Source organism: Gopherus evgoodei, chromosome 17, assembly GCF_007399415.2.
Source record: "Gopherus evgoodei ecotype Sinaloan lineage chromosome 17, rGopEvg1_v1.p, whole genome shotgun sequence".
NCBI lineage: Eukaryota > Metazoa > Chordata > Testudines > Testudinidae > Gopherus > Gopherus evgoodei.
The window spans coordinates 5,251,338-5,269,181 of NC_044338.1; the positions used below are offsets into that span (position 1 = coordinate 5,251,338).

The 17,844-nt window shown below is 42.9% G+C and overlaps 1 protein-coding gene across 11 annotated transcripts in view; it reads left to right on the forward strand.

The window, feature by feature from the left end:
* Positions 1–9,365: 9,365 nt before the first annotated feature.
* YPEL2 (yippee like 2) overlaps positions 9,366–17,844 on the forward strand; it is a 119,621-nt gene continuing 111,142 nt past the window's right edge. For 10 of the 11 annotated variants that reach the window (XR_003996953.1, XR_003996951.1, XR_003996952.1 and 7 more), the window contains exon 1: positions 9,465–9,666. Coding sequence is in view for 2 of the 11 variants with exons in the window: in XM_030536614.1 (XP_030392474.1) it covers positions 9,550–9,666 (117 nt within the window). In the remaining 9 variants the exon portion in view is untranslated. Of the gene's footprint in view, positions 9,667–17,844 lie in introns of all 11 variants that reach the window. The other variant, XM_030536616.1, reaches the window with a different exon arrangement.

The following is a 17,844-nucleotide window of genomic DNA, read 5'->3' on the forward strand; positions in this document are numbered from 1 at the left end:
TCAGAGCCTCCCACATTTAGCTCTTATGCTCATCTTCTCAAGCATGAGAGCCCATTCAAGTTCTGTCTGATGCTACAGAATCTTCTCTCCCCCAGGATTTCTGGTTGCCAGTGCTACATCAATAGGATAGACTATCCTTGCTGACTGTTTCTAGCAAGTGGTCAGACTGAGAAGGGTTAGGGGAAACAGGAACAGATGGTGATATTCTAAGGTTGCACCCCAAAACTAAAAGATTGCAGAATTAAACACCATTTGCAGCAGATTGTGCAAATCTTCATAGGAACATCCCTCCTCTTTCTTGCATGTTTGGATCAGCAGTGAAATAAGAAGGTTGACATTAAACTGATTATTAGAATTCCTACTAGGGGCAGTTCACCCCTCTTAGAACTATTGTGTCAGTCATCTGCAGACTCAAACAGATGTGTCCAGTTTAAATCTGGTTCATATTTTGAAGGTTTTCTTTGCATCCATAAGACTTAAACCTTAATTTTTTTAAATAAAGATTCAGATTCTTGAGCAAAAGATGGCAGCCTCCAGATAAAACTGTCAGTTCATAAAGATGTTGAGATTCAGTCCCATTTTGACCCATGATTTGGGCAGAATATAAGATTACAACTTTAATAGGAATACCATAAAATGTGAATGTCTGGCATTGTTATAGGTTCGTGCTAAATCAGAAGAGTATAGCCGTGCATGGAGTGGGTGTTAGTGTAAGCCACTAACTAATGTGAAAGCTTTGAAATGGAAAGTGCCAGATAATTAAGGTTTATTATGAGAGTAAACTTAAAGCTGACGAATTACCACAGTATTTTCCCAAAAAGGATACAAATCTAGGTAGGGGCCTATCCTTAACAAAACTGCATGCTTGGTGGGGCAGGGAGACACCTGACTTAATGCTGTAGATAATGAATCACCTGACTATCCACCCTCAGAATGGGGTGCACAGTTGCGTGTACAGTGCTGCAGAGTTGCGTGTACATCCTTCTTTGTCCATGATAGAACTGTCACTGTACAATCTCTTCCATCATAGGTGGGCACTAGAGAAATCTGAATTGCAAGCCTCTTGCTGGCTTGATTCTCATCATGCTACATTGCCTTGATGAGTGAAATAAACCCAAATATTAGAATCAAGTGAGAAAAAGACTCAAGTTGTATGCACAGTGCAGACAGTTTGATGACTGATAGTCATGTGTAAGACACTGTCTTTCCAAGAAGCAGTGACTGGCCAGCTGTGGTGTAAACAATCATTTGCTACCGAATGGTCTTTGAAGATCTCTATATTACAGTGGGCTTGAGATTGGGACCCCATTGGGTTAGGTGCTGTACATACACATGGTGAGACACGATCCAGGCTCCAAAGAGCATCTGACTAGACAAGATATGAAAAAAATCGTATTTTTATCCCTGGTTTCCAGGCCCAGGCAGATCAATGACCTGATTCTATGAACCTGTGTACTGACATCTTAGTTCCACTGAGTTGTGTGGTTTGGTTTTTGTTTTTGTTTTTTTGTTTGCAGTGCTGGGTGCTAAGTGCCTTTGATGATCTGTATTAAGAGGCTTGTCCAAGGTCACAAAGAGAGACAATGGCACAGCTGGGAATTGAACCTAGGTTTTCTGTGTCCCAGACCAGTGTGTTCACCAGAAGACATCCTTCCTCTTTTAAGCAGCAGTGTACAAATCAGCACCCAAACTAGCTTCATCCTGTGGCTAACCCAACCTAAAGCTCCATGACAAGTGAATGAATGACCTCAAGGAATTGATAGAACCATAAGTGAGAGCCTGGTGGCTACAGTCCATGACCCTGATGAGACAAAGAGCTCTTTGAAGTTGGATGCCCTGCACTGGAATTACACCCGGGGAGCAGGTACATCAGTATCTCCTCATATTCATGACTGGAGATACCCAAGAAGGGAGTCTCTGGTTTCCAAACGGACAGGTTTTTTAAGTACTCTGTATCCAAGCATTCCCTGTCCTATATTTAACTGATTAGCATTTCTCATCTTCATCCTCTCAAAAAGTTTCCATGCTGTGTTTTCTTTCTGAAAATGAAATGAAAAAGGCCCGACCCCTTAACTGCAATAGATATGAGTTTTAAGAAAAACTAGACTTATTTATATTTTCAGCCATTGTGTGTGACCTGCTTCAGGCAGCAGCATTGTCTAGCATGCATCTATAAGGATGCCGGTGTTTGGGATGGACTTAATTGTTGTTTGTTTTTCCTGTCCCAACCATGACTGTATTTCCTTCATGGGTGAGCAGCCTCATGAGAAAAGCTGCCATGGAGGACTGGGTGTGTGTGGAGGTATGAGTGAATACTTGCTGAAGAAGCTCTTGGATAAACATCAGTCTGATCACAAACACCTGGCATGTTTAGTTCCTATAGAGAGATGCATTAACTGATTGATTATCCTGGAGTATTAGACAGCATGCCCCTAAAAAAGGGACACGTGCCTGTAAAAAAACACACACCATGTTCTAGCAATTCTCATTGATGGTTAGCTGTGGGAAAGGGTTGCTGTAGGATTACGCTCCAGGACCCCCGGCACACACTAGTGTGGTGTGGTGGTTTTTTTGTTTTGTTTTGTAACATGTTTTTTCCCTGATTATTTAAATCCAAGGCTCAAACTCCAGCTTCGCTAACTTCAATGGGCCTATCCTAGCAATGAATTTGGCTCTAAGTATTGACTTTATTGGAAGGATGTAGACTCCTGTTGCTATGGTCTCAGTCAGGTAGAGTGGACACTGAGGCAGCTGGTGGTGACCATTGTGTGTGCCCCTCCCTGTCTGTATTTGTGCTTTTTATTGTTAAAATAATAAACGCTTTTTCTTACAAAGGCTTTGTCTTACAGAAAGGTGTTAATGCAATGGAGACCAGCCAATAGCAGAGAGAGCAAATGCCACCAGCATGGAAGATGAGTAATGCTAGATTGTGTGGCTGCTAGACGGCATGGCCTAGGATCATGACTTTGTTCTTGTCCTGTATTTGACTGAGTGAGATTGCCACGATGCATTAACTGTATTTGACTCATTACTGCCCAGTTATGCTTGTATCTACTGCAGAAGAAAAGAACGCAAACCCTTGGTGATGGTGGGAGTGGTATATTGAGACCACAGTCTACTATTCTACACATTTTTCAGGTGACATTTTAGCAGGACTTAGGGTATATCTACATTGCAAAGTAAAACCTGCAGCGCTGAGTCTCAGAGCTCGGCCAATTGACTTGGGCTCGTGGGGTTTGGTTTGTGGGCCTAAACATAGCAGTGTAGACAGTTCAACTCAGGTTGGAGCCCAGGCTCCAAGAGCCACCACTCCCTTGCTAGATTTCAGAGCCCAGGCTCCAGCTTGAATGGAACATGTACACTTCTATTTTTGGCCCTATAAGCCAAAATCAATTGATCTGGGCTCTGAGATGCTGCACCAGGGGTTTTTCTTTGCGGTGCAGATGTACCTTGAGGCTCTTAGAACTTTGTGCTAGTGCTCTCCTGGGCTAAAAAGACAGACTCTTTTGACTAGCACTTCCCTCCCTTTTAATGGTGATAGCACTAGGCCATAAGATGGTAACAGTGTTGTGTTCTGAACCTTTTTGTGGGTGTAACAATAAATAACATGTATAAAATATAAATTTAAAGTTAGTCACACCTACTAATGTATTCAGAGCTAACTAAGGCTTTTTAAAGCTATTTTACAATCCTAGCAGATGACCAAGATCTTAGTTTACTATTTGTGAGCATTCTGTCTTATATTCAGCAGAGAGAGTGGTCTAGTCATGAGAGCAGGAATTTCTGCCCCTTGCTCAGATATTATCTCACTTAAACTCTTTGTTCCTTTTTCCCCACCTGTGAAATTGAGACCATACTTACCCACTTCAGGCATGTTGTGAAAGCTGATAAGTTACAAACATTAACATGCTTTGATGGTGGAAAGGACTGTACAAGTGCCAAGTATTTTTATTCCTTCCCTTCCCCAATTAGACTAACTCCATTTCAGTGTCTCCTCCTCGCATAGGTCATGGCTGCCAAAAGTGCCCTTAGCTGGTCAACCATGGCACTGTTGGTGCTCCCTGCCTCAGTTTCCTTCTCTGAGATGGGTCCCCTCAGCTCTCCACATACCGGTCTGTGCTAGAGATGTGGTTTAGCCTTCTGGCAAATTGATTTAAAAACAAAACACTTAATCCCTTCTGGAGTAGCAAAAGTCAAAACTCTTCTTTTGTTTTCTGTTCTGCCATGGAGGCTTCTCTTCAGCCCACCCTCTGGATCCTGTTCTCAGGGCCTGTTTCTGGGATAGAGCACTTAGCTCCCAGGCTGGTTCTCCTAGAGTACCATACTCAGGGTCTTCCTTGGGAACCTGCCTGTTCCTCGTGGTTCCATTCTCCAAAATGAGCTTTCTCAGCCCTCTTGTAAGGCCCAGGTATCCATTAACTCTCACCTGACCCACTTTAATCCAGCCCCTCTTAGGGTAGGAAGCAACTAATTAATTATAGCACAGGTGTGTCTGGGCCAATCTCCCCTTAAAGGTGCCTGTGATACCTCCCCATTCTAACTGTGGTTCCTATGTTCCATTGTTCAATTACCTTGGGTAGGAAGAGTAGGCAGCTAACAGCGGAGATCACCATGACTGTTTCCTCTAGGTTTTGTCTAGACATTGTTTATGCATCCCTTTTGGTTGAGACACTCCACTGGCTGCTTTTTTTCTGACTAATGGTGCAGTACAGAGCCAGTGCTGCTATCTTAGGGGTCAGTCAGAAATGAGATCTGAATTGGCTTTAGGGTATGGGGGAGAGAGGGACAAAACAGCCTGTTAGTATATTCCCTGCCGTTCCTGCAGAAAAGAAGAGATAAAGTTACACTGTCTCTCTTACATGCATGATTTTGAAAGCAATCAGAATGAGAAGCCAGACACGGCTGCTGTATAAACCTTGGAAATAAGGTAAAGCACTTGCCAGTCTTTTTTCCACTGTCACTTTCCTCCAGCTGGTCTTTTCACTATTCTGTTCCTTTCTGACAGGGTTTGGTTCTTTGCCTTGGAATCCAGCTGCATTTGGCCCAAGTAGGAGCACTTTTCGTCTCCTGCTTTCCTGCTCTTGGATGGCAAGGTGCATGGCTCACGCATTCTGGGCTCCAAGTTAGTTAGGATTTAGTATCAAATACTGAATCAGGAGTTTGGAATTTGGGGGTGGTTCTGTTGTCTTATGACCATGAATGCTGGCGCTCAGTTCAGGACAGTTGGGAACGTGTTCCACTTGCCTACATCAAAAGAATAGGGAGCAGAACAGATTCCTCTATATGTTTACTTGTCTTGCTCCTGTCATCATGTAATCTTAATCCTGAATTCAGGTCTGAGCATATAACCCCCTAAGCACTTTTCACCATAGAGGGAAACCAGTGCTCTCTAACCCAACACAATCTCAGTCTTGAAAGTCCTTGTGTACGTGTGGTGGCTCTCATTTCTCTGATTTGTGACAAAAGACAGGCCCTGTTGACTGCTGTAATTCAGAGCTGTGACTCTGCTTACAGCACTGAGAAAGTAGGTAGTTTGCAGAGCCAACCTCGCTAGAGCCCTGTGCAGATCCAAAATTTGGATCCACATCCATCTGCGATCCACAGACATGCCCTGCAGATATGATGTGGATATCTGTGGATTTGCAGGGATCCTACTATCACCTGATCCCACTCCCAGTGAAGCCAAGCGAAAGACTCCCATTGATTTCAGTGAGAGCTGGATCAGTCTTATAGGATTTCAAAGCTGCGTGTCTGTGTTAGAACAGTTCTCACCAGGTTCCCTTTATTTTTAACGTGAAAGGACTAATCTGATTAGTCTGTTTTTGCTGAGTAGTATAATGATGATAGATCTGCCTCATCAGCAATTTGCAGAGTGAATAAGAATCCTGTCACGCACGCACTCAGGGCAGCTCTGTGTGCGGGGCCCGGCAGGGAAGAGAGAAATTGCTTCAGGGAGCACAAGAAGTGACAACACTATCCAAAGAGACCACATTTCTGATTAGTTTTATAACTGATTTCTTATCAATATCTACCTCTGGGCACTCCCCAGCCCTATTAAATCATCATTTTTTGGCCCTGCCTTGTGTTGCATTTAGCATAGATTGGTGAGCTTCTTAGAACTTTCCTTGCATAGTTATTAGATGCACGTGGTATTTATTTACTGTAAGAGTTGCAAGTAAAATGCTTTGCTTTTAGGTGTTGGCAATGGCAGGGAAGATGTGTTGGATACACTTTTCAGAAGAGCCGAAGTGACTTAGGTACGTAAGGCCTGTTTTCAGCAGTTACTTAGGAGCTTAAGTACTTTGAAAATAGATGTCTAAATCATGTAGGCACCTTTGCAGATTTTACCCATTGTCCTGAATGTGGACCCGAGGAGGGCTCTCTAGCAATCAGTGGCTATGTGTTTGGCTTTGTGGGTTGTAAATGTTTAACTGGCTTCTTCGTTTCCCCTCTAAGGGAATTGCCCCATTGCATTGATCTGCTTTAACTTATCATAGGCAGTAGCAGAGCTATAGGGAGCATAAGAGACCTCCCAAGCTGGATGCCCCACTCTGTTTTATATCATTCCTACTGAAGCTCTACCTCTGCTTTCTGAATAGCTTCATGATTTCTCTACATGCTGTGCAGACTATTCAGCCTTTTTGCAAGTGTGAGAGAAAGATCCAGCTTCCTAGATTAGTCCAGATCCAGCCACTCTATCCCTCCCACCCTGCCATGTTCTTGGTCATTGATGTAGTACAGCACATCCATCTGAGCAGTAGCAAAACTGGCTTAATATACTGCAATACTGAGCCATTTTAAATAAATAAATCCAGCCTAAATCACCAAGCTGACCTGGAAGATAATCAGCTATGCTTCAGGCGAGTTACTACTGCCAGCATGGAGACCATCTCTTGTGCAGCTTTGTTTGGGTCACTCAGGAATTTCCACTATAAATCAGCTTATTGTGAGAATAAATAAATCTTGCTGTATTTGTCTGACCCACACAGTGCAAATTCAGGAGAACAACAAGAAAATCACATATTTTATAAAAAGGAAAAATCCTATTGGGAGGAGCAGTCAGAGTCCTCAATTTTTTGAACACACGTCACTTTTTCTTTTTGGGGTGGGGGAGGGGGGATGGAGAGAGCTGCTCCCTTCTTAGGGTATGTTCTTTCCACCCCATCTAAAGATACAAAGAAACCATTTTTATATATTGTATAACATACTGATGTAGGAGTTGCTGAAAGATCTTGTGCTCTGAACTGGTTACATTAAATATATTGGATCCTAAAAAGTGTGTTGACAGTGATTGGTCACATGCCTAACAATTCCCCTTTCAGCTAAGCATAGCCACTACTTGATGTTTAGGGGGCAAGGCACTAAATGGTATCTTGCACTTATATAGTGGCATCCCTCTTTGGAACTTACAATATGTACAAGGTGGGCATATTTTGTTAATTCTCCATTTACACATGGGGAAACTGGGGTAGGAAGAGAAGGATGACCTAGTGGGTAGAGCACTTGCCTGGGACTTGGGAAGCTTCGCTTCCGCATTCTCCCACAGGCTTCTGTGTGATCTTAGGGAGGTCAGTTATTCTCTTTGTGTCTCAATGCCCCATCTATAAAACATATATAATAGCACTTCCATAGCGCCAGAGGAGTGTTATGAGGATAAACACATAAGAACGGCCATACTGGGTCAGACGAAAGGTCCATCTGGCCCAGTATCCTGTCTTCTGACAGTGGTTGATGCCAGATGCCCCAGAGGGAATGAACAGAACAGGTAATCATCAAGTGATCCATCCGCTGTCACCCAGCTTCTGGCAAATAGAGGCTAGGGACACCATCCCTGTCAATCCTGGCTAATAGCCATTGATAGATCTATCCTCCATGAATTTATCTAGTTCTTTTTTTTTTTTTTTTTTGAACCCTGTTGTAGTTTTGGCCTTCACAACATCCTCTGGCAAGGAGTTCCACATAGTAACTGTGCATTGTGTGATTAAAATACTTCGTTTTGTTTAATAGGCAGCAGGTTTAAAACAATTTCATTTGGTGACCCCTAGCTCTTGTGTTATGAGGAGTAAATAACACTTCCTTATTTACTTATTCCACAACAGTCATGATTTAATATACCTCGATCGTATCCCCCTTAGTCATCTCTTCCAAGCTGAAAAGTCCCAGTCTTATTAATCTCTCCTCATATGGCAGCTGTTCCATACCCCTAATCATTTTTGTTGCCCTTTTCTGAATCTTTTCTAATTCCTATATCTATATATACACATACATATGTATATATTTTTTAAGATGAGACCACATCTGCACACAGTATTCTTATCTTTCCTTTCTTAATGATTCCCAACATTCTGTTTGCTTTTTTGATTGCTACTTCACACTGAGTGGATGTTTTCAGAGAACTATCCACAATGACTCCAAGATCTTTCTTGAGTGGTAATAGTTAATTTAGAACCCATCATTTTATACGTATAGTTGGGATTATGTTTTTCAATGTGCATTACTTTGCATTTATCAACATTGAATTTCATTTGCCATTTTGTTGCTCAGTCTCTCTGTTTTGAGAGATCATTTTGTAGCTCTTTGCAGTCTGCCTGGGACTTAACTATCTTGAGTAATTTTATATCATTCGCAAATTTTACCACCTCACCATTTACCTCTTTTTCCAGATCATTTATGAATATGTTGTATAGGACTGGTCCCAGTACAGACTTCTGGGGGACACCACTATTTACCTCTCTCCATTCTGAAAACTGACTATTTATTCCTACCCTTTGTTTCCTATCTTTTAACCAGTTACCAATCCATGAGAGGACCTTCCTTCTTATCCCATGACCTCTTACTTTGCTTAAGAGCCTTTGGGGAGGGACCTTGTCAAAGGCTTTCTGAAAATCTAAGTACGCTATGTCCACTGGGTCCCCCTTGTTGACCCCCTCAAAGAATTGTAGTAGATTGATTGAGGCATGATTTCCCTCTACAAAAACCATGTTGGCTCTTCTCCAACAAATTACATTCATCTGTGTGTCTGACAGTTTTGTTCTTTACTACACTAAACTGTGAGCTGCTCAGATACTATGGTAAAGGGGCCAGATAAGTACCTTAGATAGGAATAAATGAAGGAAGAAGCGAGTTGACTAAGATCTAACAGCAGGGCAGTGGCCAGGAATAGAACCGGGAATAGAACGAGTCCCTCTTACTGTAGCCTTCTTCTAACTCCTCCATGGACCTTATGCTCTAACAATAGACCGTTATCCAAACTCTACCGTCATTGGAAGTCACCTTCCCAGGTAGTGTCTGTTTGTCTGGTGTGAATTTGAAGCTATTAGCTATGCTATTTATTCTTTTGTTTCTAAACTTAGGTCCATGTGAATCCACCCTTTGCCTCTACCAGAATCTCTTCCTCTGAAGCCATCACCAGTGTGTGGAGCCTGCCCCACACCCATCACCTACCAAACCACGGCCTTTACCTGTGTCTTCCGCTGTTTTCCGTGCGACCCTTCTTGTGGGAGCGCCTCCTGGGCTACCCCAGAGTTTACGCAACATTCAGTGGCTCCAATGGTGAAGATGACGAGGTCCAAGACTTTCCAGGCATATCTGCCTTCATGCCACAGAACCTATAGCTGCATTCACTGCAGGGCTCATCTTGCCAATCACGATGAACTCATTTCCAAGGTACGTGCAAGAACCTCACCTTGCAGATGGTCAGGTTGAATCTCCCCAGGGAGGAGACATCCCTAATGTAATCTGAGACATGTATTAGGATTGCAGCCCAATTAAACTCCTTTCTCATTGCTTGTGGAGATGTCTGGATTATTGGCATTGCAATTTGGGCTTTGAAAATGGATCTCCCTGTGATGGCTCTTGCAACTCTATCAGTCTTTTTGTTTTCATTTGATTAATAAACTAGCTTCAGGGCACAGGTTCCCAAACTCTGGCCTGTGGCGCACTTGCTGGTAATCTGTGGAGAGCTCATGTCTCATCCCATGATACTGGCTCTCTTCCCCTTTGTTTCTTGATTCAAAACTAGATTAATAGATGGCTAGAAATTATATCAAAACTCTTACTGATACTGCTTTTTCATGTAAGTACTTGCTAAAGTAGCCACAAGTATGTTGTGAATTGACAGGGAGGTACCCACAAGACACTGTTGAAATGTGGTCCGCACCATGGAAATGTTTGGGTGGCCCCTACTTTAAGGGAATTCCACTGTAGTTTGTTTTGAAGTATAAGGTAGCATCTCAGACTTGCTGAATTTGTGCTCAAATTGCTGTAGTTTTGTAGGCCTGTTAGCAAGACACCAAGGGAGCGTGGCTGTTAGAAGCAGAAGTGGAAAAGCAATGGGATAACAGGGTGGCACTAAGCCGCTGTTTCTCATACTCTGATTTGTGAAACACCCTGGGGAAGGGTTCTGATGGTCAACTGAATTTAAAAAGGAAAAAGAAGTTTTAAGAGCCAAGCAATAGGAGATCCAAGTGATGGGGTAGTGGAAATGGACCTATGAGAGAGCTCTTTCTAAAGTGTAGAAACTACTGTTAGCCCTTTGCAGAGCGGCTATCAGCCCATTGTGCATTGCTGGGGTCAAGCATCAAGTTTCCAGGTCTTGGCTGCCTTGGCAGCCAAGCATTCCATAAAATGTATTCACCTCATAAAGTTTGGATTCAGGAAAAGCAGACACGCCACGAGATTTATTAGCTGAGACAGAGGAGGAAATTGCAGCATGGGTTCTTGACAGGCCCTTAAACCAGTTCTCAGCCACTTGGAACAGTGCACCCTTGAGACGGGCAAACCTAGATCTCATGGTATGTTGGTGCTTTGCATACTGTGTTTAGACAGTGCATGGTGCCATCTTTTTACCCTGTGCACAGAAAGGCTTTGGATGAATTACCTTGTATGGCGGGAGCCAGTCCCTGGCTTGTTAAAATGCTTGATAGCCGGGGGAGGGAGGGATCTGTGTGGGTTCTTGTTGATGCTCAAATAGGGCACAGCTGCAAAAAACATTTCCTTCACCTGAGACTGGCTAGATGAAAGTTCTCCTCCCGATCCTGCTGAATGCTTAATGGGCTCCATGGTGCTCCATGCCTTTTGTGACATGACTTCCCTGCTTGACGACTGTAACGCAAAGGACATCTGAGCACTCCAGCACTGAGAAAAAGTCTTCCTAGTCCAGAACAGCCAGTCTCACCTGAAGCACCAGCCAGCACATGGCCCCTGTGCTCTGCTTACTGTACAGGCTCCCTGTGGAATACCAGCTCTAATTCAAACTCTGGCCTAATTCTCAAGGCCTTCCCTGGGTAGTTTGGAGGGTTTCTCTCTCTCTGTGACCATGATGTCCTTCCTCAGCAGTGATAAAGCTGTCAGCCTTGAGTGCAGGAGACTGGGCTTCAGAGCCACTCCCGCTAGAGCACCTCACCAGAGGGAATTAGAATGGCCACAAACCTGTTGGCCCACAGAGAAAAGCATAAAACTTACTTCATTGCTTTAGCCTTCCCAAAGGCGCACCTAAATACAGTGAGGAGGAGGAAAGAGGGGTGAAGGCTAGATGCGAAAGTGAAGGGGTAAAATACAAAGCCCTCCTGGCTGCAGGGGAAATGGGGAGGAAAATGTAGGCCTGGCAGCCTGTTGTGATCTGTTTAATCTTGAGGAGAATATTGGATGCTGCAGCTGTGGGACTATTATAAAGTGAAAGGATAGATCCTGGGCGTCCATGGGGAACCCCTAACAACTCACTTCTGAGGGCCATTTTCAAGGCTTTTGAAATATAAATACATGCAACTTAATCTAATGGTTAGAGGACTTGGAATTAGGAATTCTAGGTTCAAACCCCAGTTCTATTGTTGTGTGACCCGAGGCAAGTCACTTATTTTCTTTGTGCTTCAGTTTTCTGTATCTGTAAGATGGGGGTAGTAACTTCATACCACATATGGCTGCTGTGAGGATAAATTAGTGTGTAAAGCTAATTAGAAATGCTAAGTATTATGAATAAACTTGCTGCTGTAAATGTTATTCTGGATTAGCTTCCTTTTACATGTAAATTCCCCCAGCCCCTGCATTCTGTTCCACACACTTTTCCACCGCCGCCCCTCCCCCCCCCCCCTTAAAGTAGTACAGGGTCTCTGTGTGCTCCTCATTTACTTTCTCTCTCTTCCCAACTACTTGAGTTTATCTTCACTTCATAAAGCTGTTTGGAAGGTTTAAAATGCATCTCTCAGGAGTGGAGGGTGGAGACTCATACAGCATTTGTTGTATTTTATTTTTTAAAAATCCACTATAAAAAATGGTTTCCAACTATTGAAGTGGTCTTTGGCCATTAGAGCAGCTGGATTTGTGAATGGAGTTCCTGATCCATCAGTTAGATGTCAGAACTGGATTTCAGGGTGGGGCTTGCAAAGTTCTCAGCTGTGAAGGGGGTGAGTGCTTGTGCTAATCTTGTGCCAGGAATCAGGGTTTGGGCTCTCCCTTTCTATTGACACAGCAGGTTCCTAATCTTGGAAAAGTATGATGCTAGATATATTCAGTGGTTTTTCACCTTGGGGGGGGGGGGGGCGGCTGCTGTTTATTCACTCATTGCTCTGTCTTTCCCCATCCTAGTCATCTCCATTGTGCAATTCAGCCAGCCAGCTTTGCAGGTGAACAGCTTCCAGCAGAGCTGATGCTGGTGCTAATGTGTGAACAGATCTCATCTGCCTGGGATCAGTGCCTCAAGCCATGAAGGTGTATAACAGCTGCCCAGGAATGCTGACTGCTAAAGTACAGACACACGGAGAGATGGTAGCTGTAATAAGCCTGCCTGTATTTAATCATGTGCAAATATATTGATTAAAATTATTTTCTCTTCCCCAGTGTTCCCACTGTGGTCTATAGTGTAAATTCATATTTAAGTTAATCTTCTTAATCAGGGACTGTAATGAAATAACTGATAGAGCCTTAAAGGGTCAGATGGCTTAGACCCAAAAGGGTTTTATTTAAAAAAAAATCATAATTTTATATTAAATCTTGTAATTGTTTGTATTGCAGTAGCACTTAAGAGGTCTCGTCATGGACCAGGACCCCATTGTGCTAGATGCAGTACAAACGCACAAACTTAATTTGATAAAGTTTTTGTCCAGGATATTGCAGGAAATTACCATATCTGTCACAATTTGTTTTAATTTTCATCAGAAAGTTTCTGCTCCAATTCTAAGTCTTAAGTATCTTAGGAGCTCATGGTATTAAAAAGTGAATGTTTGTTTATGTATTATTGTGGGATTGTATGTATGCTCTCTGAGGGGAAGATGTGACTAATGTAAACCTGCAAAGTGGTATTACAAAGGTCAAAGGACTCTCTTAAACAATAGTCCAGACCAGAAAGAATTTTTAGTTGAGTGGGTTTCCTAGGAAATACTTGGGTGGAGGGCAATGCAAATGCTCATTTCTGGACTCATCCTTTTGAAGCAAAGAGAGGAAACCCCTTGTATATGAATTACCTGTTCCTTGGATCAAAGACCCCAGACACTCACTCATTCATGAGGGTGCTTGTTCTGAGCTAACATCTGTTATGGACTTGTGACCACAGGGGAAAAAAAAACAAACCCTTGGTAGCATTTGAAGAACTGCTCACCTGACACAGTCCTTGTGAGAGCTAGAGTGACCTCTGGTAAGCTTATTGGCAAGTCTGTTTAAGGGTTTTTCATTGTTTTTAATGTTTTCTGTGTTGTGCTTTTACCTTAAAAATAAATGTGCTTGCTTAGAAAGAGCTGTGTGGTAACTTAACTGTAAGTAATCATGGTGTTTATAGCCTCAGAGGAAGGAAAGCAAACCAGGTCTGCTGAGGCAATTGCTATTGCTGGGGATATCACAGTGTAGGCAGGGAACTGTGCAGCCTGGAAAAAACTCAGGAAGGAGAGAAACACGTGTCTCCACCCATTAGAGATAATGACTGGGGAACTGGAAGCCTGAGAATTGGTGCCCTTACTGAATCTCTCAGATGCGGAGTACATGTGCAGCTGCCCTGAATAGTGACATAAATCACCTTTTTTGTTTGGATTTAAATGTACTCCTTTGCAGCCCTACTATCATTGCATGTGAGAAGCTGATTGTGAAAGTGACCTGCTTTCTTCCTCATGGAAACCCAGAACAGTGTAAGAAAGAAGCAGCAAAATGAAAAGTAAATGTTACTTATATACCCTTTCAGCTCTAAATAATCTGCAATGTTAGGGTCATAGAAGATATGGATGATTTTGAACCTGACAGTATCACTTCAACCAAAATGATCCAAATGCACTGTCACTGAAAACTTTCCGTACAAAATGAGCTGTTATATAAAGGCTGGGTGCCATTTTTTTGGCTCAGTGGAATTTAATTCTTCTGCTCCTCTTTCCCCAGAGATCACATGAGAGCTGTGCTGCTTTGAATGCCATAGGCTTTCAACTCTTTTGGATATATAAAATTGCAGCATTGGCTGATGCTTTTTGACTGAAGCTCAAACTTGAATTGAATCTCAGTATTTTGTTTCAATCCCTAGTCTCCCCTCTTGCTCCTGCATCACCAGTGTTGACTTAATCTGGTTTTACAGGGTTTTGCCAAAACTGAGGATTGCAAACACTTTGATAAGTAGGTTTTGGCGTGGCTGATTATAAAAAGGGAAACCTTGTAAGCTTCAGGTGGGTTGACAGCTTCTTAATCATGATTGCTATTTAAAGGAAAGGAATCAATGAAGATGCTTTAACAAACTCCAAAGCTGTTCCATGGACTAAGTTACCAAAATGTCGCCTGCTTACTTGGCCTTTTCTTCCATGGTCAGACAGAGAAAGTGGTTTAATAAAATGTCTGTTTTATATTAAGATCCAAAACATGGATTTGAATGTCTGGCCAAGAAAGTTCTTAGTGACTAAGGAAATATAAGATAATCAGATGGTTTGGGTGGAGGGAGTAACTAGTTTCCTTTGCATGTTCTTTGGGTGCCTCAGTTAACATGGAGGTTCTGCATGTCTAATTTTTCTCATTTCCTCATGGCAATTCTTCACTGAAAAATGTCATATTTAGCACATGCTTTAGTTCCATTGCTCTTTCCAATGCTAAGTGTGGTTAAGGCAGTGGATTGGGACTCAGGAGAGCTTGGCCCAACGCCTGGCTCTGCAACAAATTCCATGTGTGACTGTGGGGAAGTCTTTTGATTTCTGTATATGGCTTCTCCACCTGTAAAGGGAGATCATAATACTTCCTTTGTCTGTCTGTCTTGTCCGCTTAGATTCTAAGCTTTCTCAGGGCAGGGATTTGTACAGTAGGACCCCAATCTCAGCTGAGGCCTCTGAGTGCTACTATAATACAAATAATTGTGACATAGAACTGGAGTTTAGCAACTGCCAGACATTGAACTAGACTTTCTAAAGAATGAGAAAAATGTATATGGTATTATCCAGAGGTTTCTTCATTTTTTTTTCCCTTCTCCCCAGACACACAATTATAAAGTTTTCAGATTTTTTTTAATGGAAAATATGATCTGTAACTGACATTAGGGAAATATCTCTAGCCTCCTTGATTGAGGGGAAATTCATTGCATAGGGTGGCTTCTGCATCATACTTGACTGAGCTGTGGCTTACAAGCTAAGGAATGGACTTTTAACAGTGTAAATAATATAACTTTTCTGCTTCTCCGGCTTGTAGGAATGGTGCTGCTTTCTATTTTGTTTCCAGTATCATCAGTGACATGGGTGGAATCCCAGTGTCGCTTGTGAGCCTTTTCTATTGGAATTAATTTGTACCTGTTGTCCGTGTAGTGCCAATCAAAACCAAGAGCTGAAAAATCTCAGCCAAGCATAGCAATTCTTGTGTCTGAGACGCTACCTTTTTTGTTGTAGAAACATAATCCACCAGAAATGTGCTTGATTATGGAAGTATTTAGGGAATGTTTTATGGGCTTCCTACAGCTTTTTCATGGAGTTTTGTGATCCAAGTGCTAAATACTGTACAGTGAAATAGTCTTTGAAATTGACTTAAGGATTGCTTAAGACATTTAGTTTCCTCCTTGATATTTACACTGGACTCCTCATGAAGGATTCCTTTTTGGTATAGGCAGCTGTATCTGGAGCAGTGAATTACCCCGAGTAAAAGGAAAAAGGAGAGAGGTGCAATATGTGCTGCTTGTTTTTCACGTGTGATTGGGGTGCAGAAGGGAACCTTAGTAACAGAATGTACTTGGGACTCTGTATCTTCTTCATCTGTGCACTAGCCTGACTGCTGTCATCGCTGTAAGAATGAAGTTTTGGCCTAGAGCACTGATGGCTGCAGCCCTGAGATTGCTGATTGAATGACCCCTCTCACATGCTGTAGAGGTCAGAGTTTGTTCCACGTTGCACCTGAAAGATCACAGACATATTTGAAACTTGGTGCCTGTTTCTGGACAAGACTTGGATGAATTCACACATCTCAGAGATGCCAGATTTGTGTACGAATCAAATACAAATGACATTTAGCCGGTCCCTGTCTTCACAGGACTGTCCACTCCCAAGTAGGATTGAGGGAAGCCTAAATACAGAAGTCCTGAAGTACAGGTAGCATTCTGACACGTTTCAGAGTAGCAGCCATGTTAGTCTGTATCCACAAAAAGAAGAGGAGTACTTGTGGCACCTTAGAGACTAACAGTCTATGCTGAAATAAATTTGTTAGTCTCTAAGGTGCCACAAGTACTCCTGTTCTTCAAGTAGCATTCTGTGTACAAGTGGTTGGAATGTACTGCTTCAGGGATAGGACCTCTGCTATTCACCAGTGGGCCCCATGTTCCCATACATTTCCTGTCATGGGTACAGGCAGGGCATCTGCACATCAGGAGAGGGGGCAGGAAACAGTTTTCCCATCTTGTTTTCTAGATTCCCCCCCCACCCCCGCACTCCCATCCCAAATTAGGATGAAATTGTCAAAATGTTGGGGGAGGGCAGTGGAATTCAGATCCGATCAATCAGAACATTTTGTTTCAATTTTGACCATTTACATTTTAATCTTTTATTAGTATAAATTAACTGAAATTTTGAATCAGAAAACAAAACTTTTGTTTTCAAAAATGTCAAAATGAGATGTTTCAGCAGTTTCAGAACTTTTCAAATATTTTTCAAATACCTGTAAACAGTTCCAGTTTTGACAAATCTGCTGTGACAAAGTTCCTCCTCTACCTTGGTGGGTCCTGCACTTATTGGGAGATTTGCTCACCTCAGTGATCTTTTGCCCACAGTCTGGGTCAACTCCTTCTGTGTCTAATCAGGAGTTGGGAGGTTTGGGGGGAACTTGGGTCCACCCTCTACTCCGGGTTCCAGCCCACGGCCCTGTGGATTGCAGCTGTCTATAGTGCCTCCTGTAACAGCTGCATGACAGCTACAACTCCCTGGGCTACTTCCCCATGGCCTCCTCCAAACACCTTCTTTATCCTCACTACAGGACCTTCCTCTTGGTGTCTGATACCGCTTGTATTCCTCAGTCCTCCAGCAGCACACCCTCTCCCTCTCAGATCCTTGCGCCTCTTGTTCCCAGCTCCTCACACACACTTCCTCCCCTCTGTCCTAACTGGAGTGAGCTCCTTTTTAAACCCAGGCACCCTGACTAGCCTGCCTTGATTGGCTGCAGGTGTTCTAATCAGCCTGTCTGCCTTAATTGGTTCTAGCAGGTTCCTGATTACTTTAGTGCAGCCCCTGCTCTGGTCACTCAGGGAACAGAAAACTACTCATCCAGTGACCAGTATATTCACCTTCTACCAGACTCCTGTACCCCACTGGTTTGGGTCTGTTACACCGCATTTTTCCAACTGAAGAAATATTTCCTTAGAAAATTCCTGACCAGCTCTAGATTGCCATCTTCTTGCTGGATCCCCTTTTTGCTCAACCG